The sequence below is a fragment of the Gorilla gorilla genome, chromosome 1 (assembly GCF_029281585.2).
Source record: "Gorilla gorilla gorilla isolate KB3781 chromosome 1, NHGRI_mGorGor1-v2.1_pri, whole genome shotgun sequence".
NCBI lineage: Eukaryota > Metazoa > Chordata > Mammalia > Primates > Hominidae > Gorilla > Gorilla gorilla.
The window spans coordinates 42,184,570-42,204,072 of NC_073224.2; the positions used below are offsets into that span (position 1 = coordinate 42,184,570).

The following is a 19,503-nucleotide window of genomic DNA, read 5'->3' on the forward strand; positions in this document are numbered from 1 at the left end:
GGAGTCGCGGGAGAGTTCCTGGCTGAAAGGGAAGCTCACAGAGGGAAGAGTTCGATGCCAGTCTGCCTGTGGAAATGTTAGCAGAAGCATCTGTTGGTTGGTCCCCACTGGCCAAAAGGCAAACATTTGTTTTGCTGAAACAAACACTTCCATTTGAAAACGTTTGCTGATGAAACTATCATCTGATTTGAAGTTTTCTTCCACTTTGGTGGCTGGAGCTGCAGCCCCCTATCTCCAGCAGTATTGCCCCTTTGGGGTTAGCTGATTTAACAATCGCCTGTCTGCTACTGACAGATGTTCTGATTTTACCATCATGATACACTCTGCAAAGCGGTGGGGATAAATACATTTAGACTTTCCTCACCTGAACAAATAACTGTTCTTTATGGACAAAGTTTTCTTAATCTTTACAGCCTAAAAAGTGGTCATAGAACATTTAAAGAATAAACAGAAAAACATTCTTTCCTGTAAGGTTTGATGGAGAAGAAATTTCTACAATTCTTGTGTTGTTCCTCTTCTTAAAATTACAATGTTGATTTATGGCTCTCTTCAAATTGTTTCAGTCTGTTAACTGTCACTGAATGGTTCTTAATTAAGCCCTTTAAAATAAAATCCAGGCCACTAAATAAATTCAGAGAGAAGCCAAATTGAAGTATGTATGCATAAAATCCCATCAGGGCATCCATACCATTCAGGAACCCTCATCCACCACTTTGTGGACGAAACAAAGTCTCCAAAGACACCGTCAACCAGGGCATGCACAGGCTGAACATTAAGGTCAGTGTCCACTTTTGAAGCCAGAGTCATATAATTGACAATTGCTAGATGTTTTTATAAGAATTTTTAATCTAGAAACTCTTTATCTGTCACTACTTTTGTTTATTTAAATCTATGACTTTCCACGTGTTTTTAATATTGAAAGACACAAATGCCAACAGTTAGAAAAAGGGATTTAGATGATACTTCCAATTTTGTTTCTTTCCATTTAAAAAATCCCTTCCTTCCTTTCCCATCTTTCCACCTCCCCGGGGGTCTAAAACAATCTTTAAGGAAGGACTACATATTCTTAATACAAGTCATGTTGTAGACACATATTGCTAGATATGCTATAATTGGTAGATGCATATTAGTAATTATATACAGAATAGAGAGTAGAAAAATAAGCAATCATATTCTGTCATGGGTTATATACAGGAAATTCTGTAATACTTACTTCTGGTGAATAGAAAAGAAAAAGGCACATAGTCATGACAAGCAACAGACAAATGGAATAGGAATATTCTTTTCCCCTTGCACTTGGTTCTTACATAAGTGGAGAAAATTCGGCATCCTCCTCCCTTACCTCCATGCTTCTCCTCAGCTCATTCTCCTTGATCTGACTCGCCTGGAACGCCTGTTCAGCTCTGTACAACTTTTGCTTAAACTCTTCCAAATTGTTTTCTAGCTGTTGCTTTACTGATGTGAGCTACAAAAAGAAAAAGAGACCAAGTTTCATTTTCATGTTCTTTACTTTTTCATTAATCATGTATTCTTAAACAATAAAATGGTCATGGAATATCAAAATGGATGCCATCTATTTTGGCTGAGATACAGTATACGTCACAGCTAAATATGTCTTAAAATACCATAATGTGACCTTGCAACGTCACTCAGCGGCAGCATATAGGAGATGAAAGAGGCTGGGTGTGGTAAGGAGACCACAAAGGAAAAAGATTTAACCACAAAAAATAAAACAGCTAGGTATTAATAAATAACCAAAAGGAAAATAAGTTGAGATAAGAAACAGGCTAAGAGAACACATTTTCAATATATATAACAGAATAAAAGACAGTATATCTGTAATACAACATATACAGCGCTCTATGATTGAACAAAAGGGCAATGGCTAGAAACAGAAAACTTTATACAAAAAATACAAATGGCTATTGAAAGAGATAGCTTCAATGGTAATCAAGGAAGTGTGAATTAAAACAATGATATGACAGTATTTTTCACTCCTTGATTAGCAACAATTTTAAAAACTGAGACTACCTCCAATTAGCAAGGATGAGAGGAAACAGGCCCTCTCTTGTACCTGGTAGGAGAGTAACTGCTACAGCTTTTATGGAGGGCAATTTGGCAGTAACTGTCAAATGTTAGGATGCTGCCCAGGCACGGCGGCTCACACCTGTAACCCCAGCACTTTGGGAGGTCAAGGTGGGCAGATCACCTGAGGTTAGGAGTTTGAGGCCAGCCTGGCCAACCTGGTGAAACCTCGTCTCTACTAAAAATACAAAAATCAGCCAGGCGTGGTGGCAGGCGCCTGTAATCCCAGCCGCTCGGGAGGCTGAGGCAGGAGAATCACTCAAACCCGGGAGGATGAGGTTGCAGTGAGCCGAGATCGTGCCACTGCACTCCAGCCTGGGTGACAGAGGGAGACTCCGTCTCAAAAAACAAAACAAACAAACAAAAAAACACACAAATACTGGGATGCATATGTTCTTTAGGCTATAAATTTCACATGCAGAAATCTGACCTATAGAAACAACAGCACACATACACAAAGATACCTGCCCTGTGATATTACAAACAGTGCCACAGGGAACAAGAAAATGTTGATAACCTAAGTATCCATCAGTAGAATCAGCAGTTTCAAGTGTAAGAGAAAAAGAAGAATAGAAGTGACATGGAGGTTTTGGTCCCAGCAATGCGGGGAATGGAAGTGCAAGTTAGCAGGGTAAGGAAGACTAAGGGAGGAGCAGTTTTGAAAAAGAAAAATACCTAGAGTTCAATTCTTAGCATGTTACTATGAAGTGCCTTTAGACATGTGAGTGGACTGTCAAGCACACACCCACACACCTGAAGTCTAGAACAGACATCCAGGCTGGGCAGAGTCATCACCACATAGATGATATGTAAAGCCACAAAACTGGATGAGACCACTTTGGAAGTGAGTCTTAAATAAGTAAAGTGATTATAATTTTCAGTGCTTTAACTACTTGGGGGCATAAATTACTTGGGACAGCTCCCACCTGGTCATGGAACCAAGAACCAACAGATTATGAGAGAGCTCCACAGACTTTCGGATCTGAAATCCTAACTCACCCCCACTGTTTCTCTAGATGAGGAAACCTAGAGCCAGAATGGTTCTGTACATTCTCCACTTTGATAGGGAAAGTGAAGGTGGAGCGCTTTTTCTTTGAAAGTATCATATGTCAGTTATGGTAGAGAAGTAACAAGTACAAGGAACAAGAGGGGATGATTGAGGAGAGAGAGAGAGACACGGCCCCTACTTTATCCAGTTCAGCCTGCAGGACGTTGTGCATATTCTTGGCTTGCTGTAACTCCTGGGTGAGTCTGGCCTTCATCTGGATGCACTCCTGGTCCAGCGTTTGGAAAGAACGCTGTTGACGGGAGAGCTCCTGAAAAACAAAGGGCAGGTGCATCAGCCTGATGATGGTTTGCTAGGGAAACTCCAGGGTGAGGCATGAGCATCCTAACGGGCGACTGCACAGAGAGCACAGGAGACAGCAGGGAGCTGAGCCAACTGTCCACTTAACGATGAACATAGTCAGCCTTGGTGCTCCATGCTGCCCCCAGGCATCAAATCCAGGTCTCTGAGGGAAAGGGGAAGGACTCTATCAGTTGACCACATGGAAACTAGCCTGTTTCCACCTCATCTTCAGTCTTAAATTAATTACCTCTACTTTGAAGGATCGGGGCAAGAGAGAAGAACTGAGCTACAACAGTCAAAGCTCAACTAAGAAACCAAACATACTCAAAAACGGCATTTAAAACACAAAAAACTGTATACCACTTTAAATGGGCTTAAATGTAGAAGGACAGGAAATATATACTACCCATTAACTTTAATAACCACAGAAAGATACCAGCTAACATTTCCAGGCATTCTTATTTAAAATCTATAGACTCTTAATCCGTATGGTACTTTTTCAGGCTAAATCACCTGAAAGAACCAAATTGGCAGATACTTATGGAAGGGCACCTTCCACCCTCACTCTTCTGCCAACCGCTTTCCCCACCACATCAACTACCCTCCTAACTTATTTACCAACCCACAGGTTTAAAAACAACTGGAGTTGGCCAGGCATGGTGGCTCACGCCTGTAATCCCAGCACTTTGGGGGGCCGAGGTGGGTGGATCACCTGAGGTCAGGAGTTTGAGACCAGCCTAGCCAACATGGCGAAACCCCATCTCTACTAAAAATACAAAAATTAGCCAGGTGTGGTGGTGCATGCCTGTAATCCCAGCGCTTCGGGAGGCTGAGGCAGGAGAATTGCTGGAACCTGGGAGGCGGAGGTTGCAGGGAGCCAAGATTGTGCCATTGCACTCCAGCCTGGGTAACACTGCGAGACTCTGTCTCAAAAAAAAAAAAAAAAAAAAATACTGGAGTTATAAAGGAAATAGAGTGAAAGAAAAAAAATTTTTTAAAGCCTACTGGAAAATGTAATACAATTTCCTTCACAGCAGAGAAAATGTCCAAAAGAAGAAAAGTGATCCTTTCCTACTGAATATCAAATCTCAAACAAATCAGAAAACATAGATGAATTCTGAATACTAATTCCCTTCTCTAATCAAAAACTGAAAGATTAAAAAAAAGCACAAAAGTGAAGATGTGAAAGAAAATAAGGTGACCTTTAGCTCACAAAGCATCTCTCCTCTAAGAGAATTTCCCAAATTGTGATAACAACTCCCCTTTCCAAGTGATCAAACTATGAAAAGCCCATAAAAAGCCTTTCAGACAAACACCTCATGAATCCATTTACCTTACCTCTTGAAACTCCTTTTCTTTTTCCTTAATTTTCTGTTCCAGAGAACATCTGGCACTTTCTGCATTTTGTCGCTGACAACTCAAATCTTCCGTCAATTTTTTCAGTTTTTGTTCCAATGCAGTATACTAATAATGAATAAAAATGTTCAAGACAAAATAAATATTACTCACGCAAATGAACAAATATTTTGTGTTTTAGAAAAACTGCTATAATTGTTTTAGCACACAATTTATGTTTAGGAACTATTAGCAAGGATGTAAAGCATTAGCCCACTTAAATAAATACTTCCTAATTTGTGCCATGAAAAAAAAGATCAGCATGTCTAACGATTCATCTAACATTTTGTTGCATGGAAATGAGAGGTTAAAATGCAATGGTGTTAGCCTATGTAATTTAAAAGCTGTAAAATCATCAGAGGGTGCCCATTACCCTCATATGATAGTCTGTTTCAAGCATAATGGATTTTGTGGGAAATTTTAAATATTAAAATGCTTCTTTCCACAATGTTCCAAATGCTGAGGTAACATGGTGAAACGCTGTCTCTACTAAAATACAAAAATTAGCCGGGTGTGGTGGCGCATGCCTGTAATCCCAGGTACTCGGGAGACTGAGGCAGGAGAATTGCTTAAATCCAGGAGGGAGGGGTTGCAGTGAGCCAAGATCGTGCCACTGCACTCCAGCCTGGGCAATTAGAGCGAGATTCTGTCTCAAAACAAAACAAAACAAAACAAAAAGTCACTGCTCAAATGATGGTTCAAAGTTTAACAAATCTCAGGAAAAAAAAAAAAACCTTGCACCAGAGTAAATGAAATGAACCCGTGGCGCCCTCTACTGTCACTCCTTCAAACTGCAATACAGTCCACTAAAAGGGTCCTGGAATCAAGAATCCTTTTCTACTAAACACAGAAGGTTAAAAGAGTCTTTAGAAGGTACTTACATTTTATTTAAAAAATTTTAAACAACATTCTATTATCAGTGATACCTAATTCATATAAGAGTATCTGACCACTAGGTGTCATGAATGCTCCATAATACTCTAAAACAGTGCCCAGAGCTCAAGTCCTTGAAAATATGTAGCACAACATGACCCTGGGCACTCACTCCGGACCTTTTTATCTGTGAACTGTGGGTGCTGAACTCCAGGTCTGCTGCCAGCTCAACACTCTGTTTCTCCATGAATTCAAGCCTGGTATCTCACAACTTGTAAATACTTGGAAAAGACACTCTACAAACAGCATATGTTCACTTAAGAACACGGTATTGATTTTTGTTACAGTAATTCCATTTCATGTAATAGATAAGTCTAATGTTAGATCTGGAACCAGCATAAACATAGCATAATTTTATTTCAGTTACACATTTGACAAGGACATACTATCCTTAGGGACAAGACAGAAAAGAGTAGACTGAATTTTCAGTTAAATGGATTTCTAGCTCAATGGAAAAAAAGAACCCAAAAAGCACAGAACAAACAAGTATTAAGAACCTGGAGGGGCCGGGCGCAGTGGCTCACGCCTGTAATCCCAGCACTTTGGGAGGCCAAGTCGGGCGGATCACCTGAGGTCAGGAGTTTGAGACCAGCCTGGCCAATATGGTGAAACCCTGTCTCTACTAAAAATACAAAAAAATTAGCTGGGCATGGTGGCATGCGCCTGTAATCCCAGCTACCCAGGGGGTTGAGACAGGAGAATCGCTTGAACCCAGGAGGCGGAGGTTGCAGTGAGCCAAGATTGCACCATTGCACTCAAGCCTGGGCAACAAGAGTGAAACTCCATCTCAAAAACAAAACAAAACAAAAAAGAGCCTGAGGGGGTTGGGTGCGATGTCTCACACCTGTAATCCCAGCACTTTGGGAGGCTGAGGGAGGCAAACTGCTCGAGCCTAGGAGTTCAATACCAACTCGGGCAACATGGTGAACCCCGTCTCTGCTAAAAATACAAAAATTAGCCAGGTGTGGTGGTGGGCGCCTATAGCCTCAGCTACTAGGGAGGCTGAGGTGGAAGGAGCCCAGAAGTGGAGGTTGCAGTGAGCCAGGATCACACCACTGCACTCCAGCCTGGATGACAGAGTGAGACCCTGTCTCAAAACAAAAACAAGAACCTGGAGGGAAGACTCTAATAGAAAGCCAGAGCTGTATTCTCAGCAGTATCCTAGTCAAAAATATTAATTCACGATTTTATGTGAAGAAACTTCATTATATGTGTCAGACAGAACAAGGATTTGGTGAACTTGTCACTCCAAAACCAAAGAAGTAAAGTGTAAAAGGAGAAATGTAATTCTTACACACAGGAAGGTCTAGCTTGGCAGAAATGCAACTGAAAATTAGCTTAATTAACTAGGAACTTGAAAATAAGCCATGATAATAACAGCTAATATTATTATAAGTTCACCATGTGCCAGGAACTATGCTAAAGCCTTTACAAAAATTATCTCAATCTTTACAACAACCCTATGACACAGGCATTATTAACACAATTTTACTGATTAGACAACTGGGACTCAGAAGTTCATTAAATAACTCAAAAAGCAATAAAACTGAGATGTGGCAGAGCCAGGTTCAAATCCAAGTCCTTCTAACTTAAAAGACCAAATTACTATTACAGAGTGAGACTGCATGAAGATATTAAATGCATGGATCAAAGGAGGTCATAGTTCCACTGAAGTGCCATTGTTCCTTTATATATCTAATCAATCTTTTTCCAGAATTTCTCTGTATAAGGCACTGCACTAGGAGAATATATAAAAATGAACCTGATTTTTACTTCCAGGAAGATGGAATAATCACACTTTTCCCTATTCCTCCTAACTAGAACAAATAAAAACCCTGGACATTATAGTAAAACAAACAAGTTTGAAAGGTGGAGAGAAGAAGGCAGACTGACTAAGGAGCTGAGGACCTGAAGAAAAACACTATGGCACTGGGAAAAAAGGACTGTCAACACAGAATCCTATACCCAACAGAATATCCTTCAGGAATGAAAAGAAAATCAAGACATTCTCAAATAAAGGAAAACTAAGGATTTGTGGCCAACAGACTTACCCTAAAAGAAGGGCTAGTTCTCTAAACAGAAAGGAAATAAAGGAAACTGGAAGGAAATCTAGGAGGGAAGGAAGAACAGGCTTAGCAATGATTTTATATATATATACACACACACGTATATACACACACACACACACACACAAATATAATAGGCTTTCCTTCTCTTCCTCAGCTTTTTAAAATATGTTTAAGAGTTGAAGCAAAATGTAGTTCTAAATGTATGTACAGAAAACATTTAAGACAATTCTATTATAAATGAGGGAGGGTAAAAGGACGAAAAGGGAGAAAACAGTCTATAAAATTCACTAGAACTAGTGAAATGAAGACACCAACAGACTGTGATAAAATGTGTATAAATAATGTAATATCTAGAACAATCACTATAAGCTCTACAAAGAGATTCACTGAAAAATATATAGACAAATCAAAATGGATTTTTAAAAAATGTTCAAACAACCCGCAAAGGCAGGAAAAAAGAAAAAGAAAACAAATGAAAAAGCAGAAAGAAATGGAAAACAAAATATAAAATGGCAGACTTAGGTCACAATATATCAATAATCACATTAAGTATAAATAGCCTAAATATACCCATTAAAAGATAGACAGTGGAGGACAGGTGCAGTGGCTCACGTCTGTAATCCCAGCACTTTGGGAGGCTGAGGCGGGTGGATCACCTGAGGTCAGGAGTTCAAGACCAGCCTGGCCAACACGGTGAAACCCCGTTTCTACTAAAAATACAAAAATTAGCCGGGCATGGTCGTGGGTGCCTGTAGTCCCAGCTACTCCTATTCAGGAGGATGAGGCAGGAGAATCACTTGAACCTGGGAGGCAGAGATTGCAGTGAGCTGAGATCACGCCTCTGCACTCCAGCCTGGGTGACAGAGCCAGACTCCGTCTCAAAAAAAAAGACAGTGAAAGAGTATATTGAAAAACATGGCCCAATTATATGTTGTCTACACAAAAGTCACCTCAACATAACAAAATAGGTTGAAAGTAAAGAGGAAGAAATACATCATGCTAACAATCAAAGGAAGCTGGAGTGGCTATATTAATAACAGACAAAGTAGACTTCGGAATAAAGAAAATTACCATGGACAGTAAATAGTGATAAAAGGGTCAATCCACCAAGACACAGCAATCCCAAATGTATATGCGTTCACCAACAGAGCTGCAAAATATGTGAAGTAAAAACTGGAAGAAATCAAAGGAGAAACGGACAAATCACAGTTATAGGTGGGGACTCCAACATTCTCTCTCAACAATGAATTGAACAACTAAACAGAAAATCAGCAAGTATATTAACAAACTCAACAACATCATCAACCAACAGGTCCTAAAGACATTTTTTTGAGCAATATAAACCTAAAGCAAGCAGCAATCAATGAAATTGAAAACAGAGAAAAAAAAATCAATGAACCAATGGGCTGATTATTTAGAAGGATTAGTAAAGGTCAACGAAACTGACAAATCTCTAGCAAGACTGACACAGAGATAGAGAGAAGACACAAATTACCAACATCAGAAATGAACAAGGAATATCACTACAAATATCAAAAGAATAAGAGAATACAGTGAATAACTCTATATACATAAAGTTGACAACTGAGATGAAAATACAAACTATCCTAATTCCCCCAATATGAAATGGATAATTTTAATAGTTCTATAACTATTTTAAAACTTGAATTTGTAATTTTAAAACTCCCAGAAAAGAAATCTCCAGATTCAAATGATTTCACTAGAGAATTCTACTGAATATATAAAGAAAGAAAAAAAAATTCTACACAGTCTCTTTCAGACAACTGAAGAGGAAGGAATAATCTCTAATTTGTGAAACTAGGATACCCTGATACAAATATCAAACAAAGATGGCAGGGGAAAAAAAGAAAGCCAACCAATATCCTTTATGAATACAGACACAAAAAATCCTTAATAAGTTATTAGCAAAAAAAAATTCAGAACTATATTTTTTAAATTATACACCGTAAGAAATTAGGGTTTATTCCAAATATGCGAGGCTCATTCAAATGTGTGAAAATCAATCAGTGCAACCCACCACATTAACAAGCTATTATTTTGTACAACTGCATATGAATCTACAATTATCTTAAAATAAAAGTTTTAAGTAAACAAATGAAAGAACCTGCCCCAAGAAAGCAAATAATAGAAGTATGTCTACTACAATGGTTTTTACCTAAAGCCTCAGAAATATCTAAAGAGTTTATTAAAAGTCAAATAATTCATTTTTCTCTACAATACTTATTACCATATACCATACTATCTATGTTACTTTATTTTTGTTATTTTCTGCCTCCCTCTATTAAGATGAAGCTCCACAAGGCAATGATTTTTGTTAATTTATCACTGTTCCAGCCCCAGGTCTGGAGATTTTTGTCTATTTATCACTGTTCTAGCCCCAGGTCTGGAACAGTGCCTAATATATAGCAGGCACAAATATCAATACATGCTTGTGAAATGAGTCAGTAAATGAATGAGTAATAGAAAAAAGAGAAGAAAAGACTGGCTAGAGAGGTAGGCTGGGACCAAAGCAACAACAAGAACAACAACAACAAAATAACAGGCTAAGAAGCTTGGCCTCCGTTGGAGTCTTAAGAAGATTCAATGGTGGGTGTACAGTCATCCCTCAGTATCCATGAAGGACTGGTTCCAGGACTCCCTGCAGATACCATAATCTGAGGATGATCAAGTCCCTGATATAAAATGGTATAGTGTTTGCATATAACCTATGCACATCCTCCCACACACTTTAAATCATCTCTAGATTACTTATAATACCTAATACTATGTATATGCTATGTAAAATATTTGTAATAATGTATTTGTTTAGGAAATAATGACAAGGAAAAAAAAGGTCTGTATATGATCAGTACGGACAAAGCCATTCTTTGAGACAGAATCTCACCCTGTCGCCCAGGCTGGAGTGCAGTGGCACAATCTCCGCTCACTGCAACCTTTGCCTTCCAGGTTTAAACAATTCTTGTGCCTCAGACTCCCGAGTAGCTGGGATTACAGGTGTGCACCACCACACCTGGCTAATTTTTGTACCTGTAGTAGAGACAAGGTTTTGTCATATGGGCTAGCTGGTCTTGATCTCCTAGCCTCAAGTGATCCGCGTGTCTCAACCTCCCAAAGTGCGGGGATTCGGGTGTAAACCACGGGTGCCCGGCCTTTTTTTTTTCCCCCTAAATACTTACGATCCATAGTTGGTTGAATCCATGAATGCAGAACTCATGGGTACAATGGACCAACTATATATACGATCCCAAAAGCAGATTAATTAAATCCTATCAAATGTCCTAAAACTCCTTTAAAGTGCCATTAAGTGCCTATTTTAATGTGGCACACATCATGCTAGATGCTGTATATACATTTTATTTATTCTCTATTACCCCCTGCAACATAAAAGAGATCAGTGACTTGCCCAACGTCACTCAGCTGGGAAAGTACGGCACCAGGCTTGATCCCGGATCCGCCCAACTTAAAACAGCTTTCTACTTCAGTTGCATCAAGAGTACCTAATATATATTAACAAAGAACATTACTGACATTTCATAAACTTATGTATAAAATACTCTTTCTAAATAATTGTATGAAAAGATGAAGATTTCTCCAGTAACTCACGAAAAGTCAAGTACCTTGGTTGACGCCTGGTCGTATTGTGCTGTTGTTCTCACTAGTTCATCCCTACATTTGTTCAAAACTTTCTCTTTTTCAATTAATTCCACTTTTGCTTTCTCCAGTTGGAGTTGGAGTTCTTGAAACTTATTCACTTGGCCTTTCATTTCTTTTTCATGTCCTTGCAGGCGTAGTTCCAACTCATTAATCTTGTTTCTTAGCTCTTGAACCACAAACAAAAATCACACTCCAATTCATATATATCTTTCCCAAAATGTTCATAACTTATCATTTGTTTTATTCTTTTCTGAAATCTTTGATGAAACAAATATTTACACTAAATACAGAAGCTACTTAATTGGATTTAATTTCAATAGTTAGTTTCTATTGTCGTTTGCATTCAAATACTCTATAGAAAGCAGGAGAAACAGATTTTCTTACATTTTAACAAAGAAACTTGGTGGGGGGAATGCTTTTCTAAAATCAGGAACGCTATCTTCTTATTGAGATTGTGAAAAGTACATCACATATGACACCCTTTGTTAAAATTACCATTTAGTTTTACACAACAGCAAACTATATTTGTTTTTTGCCCATATCAATGCAAATCAGTGCTAAGCAGTGAAAAGTTCACCCTCCTATATTCTCTGGTAGTTTTACCTCCAGTAAACATCAAGACAGTGTGAACCTCCCATACTGCCAAAATTAACAATGATTTTTTTTCCACTTTTTTCCCACATACACATAACATTGGTTCCAATGGCATTGGCTAGGTGACAGCTCTCACCAGTGAACACTGACAGTGATTTTCAATATATCACAGCACTGGAAATTATCATCTTCTACAGAGTAGATTCCAAAACACCACCTGGTACCCTTGGCTGTCAGCTGCAGCGTGGCACAGCAGCCAAGGTTACAGGTTTGCTCCCATATGGACAACCTGGCAGGGCACAGCAAAGCTGTTCTGCAGACACACACACAACCTCTGGCCAAAGCTGGTCAGACCACAGCCTGGTTCTGTGGGTCACAAAAGGAGCCAGATGAGAAGCACGGGGAGTGTAAACTGTAACCAACCCACTCGCCCTGCTTCTGGAAAGATAAGTCAAAGCCTCTCAACCTACTTTAGAGGCTTCCAGGCACCAGCTTTTCAATACAAATAAAACTACATTCCAACACTATGATGCCTTTTATCATTATTGAAAAGACAGTATATTTCACATAACCAGTCTAGGATGTTGAACACCGACGTGCCTAACAAAACACATAAGCACTTTATGGGATTAAAAATATCTGAAATCACCTGTGAAATTACCTCAAGCAAAGTGAATTTAAACTTAACTTAGCTCAATGTTACCTTGATTCTGCGCTTTTAATTGATCCAAAAGATGAGGACTGCTAGAATTGTCAAAGAAACTGCTATTAGCATCTCTTTTCCCTATTTGCAAAGTTGATCGACTTGGAGTCACCTCTTGTTCCCCAGAAAAGTAAGATGCAGAGAAATCTCTCCTAATTGGAGTTTTTTGAGAATTAGATGAAAGATGACTTGGGGTCTTCTCTTGCTGCCATGAGAACACAGATGATGAAGCCTGATGCCGGGCAATGTCGCGGTGATTCATGGTGGCTTGTGGAAGAGTCTGGCTTGCTTTCTGTAGAAACAGAATCTCTTTAGAGGCCTTTAAAGATCTTATATACTCAAGGCTATTTATTTTCAGATAGAATATAAAGCCATAATCCCAAGAAGTTAACAGTTGCACTGCATACCAACAAAGAACATTCATCAAGTCAAGTAAACTATAAGTCTAATACCCAGTGATGGAATGTTCTAATGCTCGACTTCTTAGCATTGAAGGAATAAGCTACTACCATCTCATGCCCAATCTATTCAAAATAGGCTAAGTCTTAGTATTTATTCTGCATCCTTCTTAGAACCCATTAAACATATGTGAGTATTCACTTTCATTCTGAATTCCAAAACTGGCTTTTCTTTGCCTGTCCTTGGTTACCTCCCCCTATAGCTTTGCCCAAGAGAATCAAAGTTAAACATCACACTAAAGAACTCTTTCAAAAATCTCACATTCCACCATATCACTATCCCAAAAAAAGTCACATCGAGTGTTTAATAGTATATAATATACATTTGTGGATGATCTACCGCTTTGCATTGTTCTTTCTATGCTTCTCTCTGCCTCCATTCTGACAAATATCAAGACATGGAGGTGAATGCAGCATTAGATTTTTACAGCAAGCACTTTTTTTGCCATAGGAAGAGGGTTAATGTTTACTAGAGACTCAAATTTTCCATAAAACATCTCTAGGAATCAATGTCAAGGGAAGAATTGATACAAATGACTGAACTGGATGACAAAGCACATGATATTTCTAGGACAAACTAGAGAATGAGTACTTAATTTTTATTCATCTTGATAAGCAACACCTTTGCTACATATCAGAATCCTAATGACATCAAAATGAGGGTTAAAGTCATGAAAAGAATAAAAATTGTTAAAGCTCTAAGCCAGAGGTACTTCTGCATTCTCAGCATTTAAGGTACCTACTTATAAATTCAGCCTTAAACGGCTTGCTGAATTGTGCCATCTCATCAAGTCCTTAGGTTTAGTGGAAAGCCACCAGTGCCAAACTGGAAACTGTTTTCAGCAAATAACACGTGAACAAAAATGGTAGAGGTAAAATTCAATAGATCAAAAGGACTATATAGGAAGCAACTGCCTCCAGGTGATAAAGCCAGGCAGGGAGCATCACGACTAATTAATTCTCTGGCCCCACTGTCTCCAGGAATAGCCCTGATCACTAGGTCTTAATAGGGAAATAATTAGTGGACATTATATGAACATTTAATATTTAGGGATAAACTAACCTCCCCACTCTATTTTACTCACTCCACCCTGTTTTTAAAACTAAAAAATAATCACCTCCACTGAGCCCAAAACCTTTTCTCAGCACACACACACACACACAAAAAGGCCAGCTCTATATAAAACAGATTTTTCTCTAACCTTGTTCTATTCTATATCAAAGTATTCTATAACTGCATACTCTATTATAGGGCCCATAATTAACTTACTTTAGCCTGCAAGGCTTTAACCTCTGCCTCTAATCTTTTTCGTTCTTCAACCTCTTTATTATATTTTTCTTTTAGATCTTCATACTTGGAACCTAGAAACAGATAATCAAATACAGTTTTCTTTCAATCATTGATTCCATGAAGGAATTCACAGATCAACAATGATTTTGATAGTCTAGAAATGAGTATCTCAGTAGAAACAACATTTTGGTTAGGGAAATAGATCAAACTATTGATCAAATTACTCAAATATCAAAACACATAAAAATATAAGTGTTTTAAATATTCTGAAATTGAATTTCTTTGAAAATATACCACAGAAGGATAAAGTAAAAAGCTTAAAAGCTCAATCCAGTAGCTCAACATAATTCAACAGATATGCAAATGGATATGTAACAAGTGGCTGCAGTTTTTAAACATATACATTAAAGGTTTAATTCAAAGTTGAATTAATTCATTTATTTTGCAGAATTAAAATCTCAAGCTAAACAAAAAGCTGTCTATACCAAGGAAAAAAATGCATTACCGCTATAATATTGACTTGGTGTTAGTGGAGTTGTAAAAATTTTTTGCGGTGTATTGCATGGATTCAGAGAGACATCTGCAGACTGCGCAGCTTGTTGGCTTCTTTCAAGCTCAGATTTACACCTGTTAGAAAAGGACCCAAGAGGCAGACAAATCAGTTAGAGCAAAGGCTACAGAATACCAATGCCTTACATTCCCAGAGAGTAATAAACTTACAAAGAAACCCATCCACTAAGAATTCTTAACCATTTCATTTATCCAACAGGCATTTCATAAGGTCTAACTTATGTGCCAGACATAAACACAGTCCTGTGTCTTCAAAGGAACTCAGTCTAGTAAAAGAAACGGAAACATAAACCAGTGAGTACAACGTTATAAAGGCTATAAGGAAGATCTATAATAACCACTATGACAGTGATATGGTTTGGCTGTGTTCCCACCCAAATCTCATCTTGAATTGTAGTTCCCATAATCCCCATGTGTGGTGGGGTGGGGGGGGACCCAGTGAGAGGTGATTGAATCATGGGGGCAGTTTTCCCATGCTATTCTCGTGATAGTGCGTTCTCACAAGATATGATGGTTTTATAAGGGGCTTCCTCCTATGCTTGGTTCTCATTCTTCTCCTTCCCGCCACCATGTGAAGAAGGGTGTGTTTGCTTCCCCTTCCGCTGTGATTGTAAGTTTCCCAGCGGAAAAGAAAAGCCCTGTGGAACTGTGAGTCAATTAAACCTCTTTCCTTTATAATTTACCCAGGCTCAGGCAGTTCTTTATAGCAGTGTGAGAACAGACTAATACAGACAGCAAAGAAGAGTTGGAGGATTGGAATATATTCCAAGCCTTTCATATTCTAAGCCAAAGACAGGGACATAAAAGAACCTAGAACTTCAGAAACACGGGAAGAAAGTGGTATCATTGAAGCATGGGCTCAAATCATGAGAATAGATGACATTACTTAGGTTAGTCAGTTATTTCAAAAACATAGACTTGATATACAGATCATATATTATATGACATTTTTAAAACACAGATATAAAAATTAAATCAATATAATGCATCTAGAAAAGATATGGCTGGAAATAGTTACAAGAAATGGGAAACATAAGTTATATATTGTATATATGTATGCCCTGTATAAAGGTATTCAGAACTATCATGCAAGTAAGCTCTGAACACCTTTCAAAACCAAAAAACCCACATTAAAAGAGGGCTCAATTCTTCCAACTCTCTTATGTCTCTGACTTTAGTTTACATAAAAAATAAAATGAAAACTCTTTTAGAATGGCTAATGGTGTGCACCAGTCTCTTTGCCGTGACATATTACTTAAAACAGGAAGAAAGTAATGCCGGGCCCAGTGGCTCATGCCTGTAAACCCAGCACTTTGGGAGACCAAGGCGGGCAGATAACCTGAGGTCAGGAGTTCGAGATCAGCCTGGCCAACTTGGCGAAAACCCCTCTCTACTAAAAATACAGAAATTAGCCAGGCATGGTGGTGTGCACCTGTAGCCCCAGCTGGGAGGCTAAGGCAGGAGAATCGCTTGAACCCAGGAGGCGGAGGTCGCAGTGAGCTGAAACTGTGCCACAGCACTGCACTCCAGCCTGGGCAACAGAGCAAGCCTTTGTCAAAAAGAAAAAGAAGAAAGAAAGAGAAAGAAAGAAAGAAAGAAAAGAGAGAGGGAGGGAGGGAGGGAGGGAAGGAGGGAAGGAAGGGAGGGAGGGAGGGAGGGAGGGAGGGAGGGAGGGAGGGAGGGAGGGTGGAAAGAAAGAAGAAAGAAAGAAAGAGAAAGAGGAAGGAAGGAAGGAAAGAAGGAAGGAAAGAAAGAAAGAAAGAAAGCCCTTAGCTCCATTTAGCTCCAAATTTAATCTGAGAAGAGGCAATGTATGAGCTAAAAATGACTTCTCAGCAAATCAAACCACCACATCTGAGCTTACAGTAGGAAACAGCAAGCTCCAATGGAAATGTTCCACTAGTATTTAAAAAGCACCGAGAAATAAGTAAAAATAATATTTAATTTAACTTGCTATTTTCAAGATACTCTCATTTCAACTTGTAATTAATAGGAAAGTTACTAATAAAGTATTTTACATTTTTTCATAGTAAATTTTCAGAATTTGGCATCCATCATACACTACAGCTCATCTCAATTTGCACCAGCCGCATTTGAAGTACATCATAATTGCCACATGTAGCCAGTGACTACCATATTGGACATTGCAGGTCTACAGATTAGCAAAGATGTCACAAATCTGCTGATTCGAGGTGAATCTTGAAGAATCTTGCAAAACCAGTGTTTCTTTTCCACTTTAAATTCGTATCTTATTCTCTTTTCCCTATCCTTTCATTTTAAACAAAGTTATTTATTACTTAAACAAAAGTATACCCTGCTATTATTTTCATAAACCATTTTTTCTTCTTCCCCCTAAGAAGAAAAACACAAACACCATCGCCAAAAAAGCACTACAAAGCTAAAAGCATTTTCTACTAGGTTGAACTATATGAGATGGCCAATCTCCACAGTTTTAACAAACATTCCAAACGGTTCAACCTCACTTGTTGGAGACCTTCCAGAAACCTAATCAGTGGCAACTGATGGAAAAAATAAGTTTCTGCAATGCATTTGGAAGTTAGCAGTGTAAATTTTAAAACCATATTCAGTAGTTTTTGTAGTCTACTAGATAAGAAGAATATTTTAAAACCAAACGTGCTATAAGGATATGGCACGAACTTGGCTTACTGCAACTTCCGCCTCCCAGGTTCAAGCGATTCTCCTGCCTCAGCCTCCTGAGTAGCTGCGATTAGAGGTGCCCGCCACTACACCTCGCTAATTTTTGTATTTTTAGTAGAGAGGGGGTTTCACTATGTTGGCCATGCTGGTCTCAAACTCCTGACCTCAGGTAATCCACTTGCCTCGGCCTCCTAAAGTGCTGGGATTACAGGCATGAGCCACCTAGCCCAGGCAAAAGGAAACATTTTTTAAATTATCACACAACCTTGCAGATTGGGCCTGCTTATATTCTGTCTCCAATCTCAACTGGGCCCTCCATGCTATTCCATCCTTTTATAATTCCCTAGTTCTCCCTCTCATTCTCTACAGCAGCTTTTCCACCCAGAGAAAACACGAGCCATCAGTATGCTTCAACTAATTTCCATCTTTTCGGTAACAACTGTCGATAGTTTTATTTTAACAAGTACTATCATACTATCAAATAATGCTATGTAACTAGTATTATCATACTATCAATTTGATAGTATGATAGTACTATTTATTATTGTATTACCCAGTGACCAACAGTGTCTGAATCATGGTACAGCTTAATAAACATATACTGAATGAATACATGAGTAATGAAGCAAACATTTGATAAATTTATATCGTACTGAGCTATGCAATGATAAAACCAAATCACTGTTTGTTTGTTTTTAATCTTCCACTCTTTCAAGTTACGGTACAGAGACCGAATCATTACTTATTCTACCGGGAAAAAAAATTGCAAAGTATAATAATTATATTGTTAAAGGAAAAGACAAACGCATCTGATTAATACATACAAATATCATCCCTATAAATACCATCCCAAAATATTACCTTTTAAGTTCCTGTTCCAGTTTTTCTATTTGTTTTTTGCCTGAATTCAGTTGTCCTTCCTGGAAATTCACTTGTGACTCCTTGACTTGAAGTTCATGAGAAATCTTCTGCTTAGTTTTCTCCAGACTTTCACATATTTCCATCAATCTTTGATTCTCCCTTTTCAGGTTTGTACCCTCGGTTTTTTCATTTTCAACCTAATGAGAATTGTTCAGAAGACAATAACTCCCTTATTTTGTGAATTTACCAAGTATTATTGGTAAACCTGAGTCTAACATTGACTACTAAATTCCTGAGATACAGCTGCAATAAGCCATATGAACACAGAAATTTTAGATGATCACACTTTGAAGCCAATAGATAGGAAACTTCTTTGAAGTCATGTAGTATATCATCTTTGGCAAGACACACCCATCCTAGAAAGGGAGTCTTTACTATCCTTTCAAAAATTAAAAAATAGGAAATAAATCCTATAAATCTCTCTTAACAATTCATTTTCAAGTTTGGCTGCTAAAACCAGTTATTGTTAGAAACCAGAAAATTCTCCCACAAGCAAAATCCTTTCAGAAGCAATGACTGTATCACTATTTAGTTGGCTAATAGAGAGGTAATTTTTAAAAAGTACTGTTTAGTTTTCATTTTCTAGACCTGAAAAGGTTGAGGAATACCAAGGTAAAAAGCCCAGTCTAAGAAAGCCACAACCATTTAACTGCAAAATGCTCTAATACTGTCCCCAGATTAGGAGCAGACACCTTTTGCCTTGCTGCTATGCAGTGCAAAAGCAATCCCCAATTCATGGTCCCACATGGAAGCTGAAATGGAACTCAATAGCCTTAAATATTAGCAGGTAAGCAGAAATGAGG

At 38.4% G+C, this 19,503-nt stretch overlaps 1 protein-coding gene across 1 annotated transcript in view; it reads right to left on the reverse strand.

Moving 5' to 3' along the window:
• CENPF (centromere protein F) overlaps window positions 1-19,503 on the reverse strand; it is a 61,134-nt gene that overhangs the window by 30,628 nt on the left and 11,003 nt on the right. The window contains exons 3-10 of the mRNA XM_031015174.3: window positions 18,641-18,837; window positions 15,057-15,178; window positions 14,531-14,622; window positions 12,803-13,094; window positions 11,469-11,671; window positions 4,772-4,897; window positions 3,273-3,401; window positions 1,343-1,465 (exon numbers count right to left, since the gene is read on the reverse strand). Of these exons, the coding sequence (XP_030871034.3) occupies window positions 1,343-1,465; window positions 3,273-3,401; window positions 4,772-4,897; window positions 11,469-11,671; window positions 12,803-13,094; window positions 14,531-14,622; window positions 15,057-15,178; window positions 18,641-18,837 (1,284 nt within the window). The remainder of the gene's footprint in view (window positions 1-1,342; window positions 1,466-3,272; window positions 3,402-4,771; window positions 4,898-11,468; window positions 11,672-12,802; window positions 13,095-14,530; window positions 14,623-15,056; window positions 15,179-18,640; window positions 18,838-19,503) is intronic.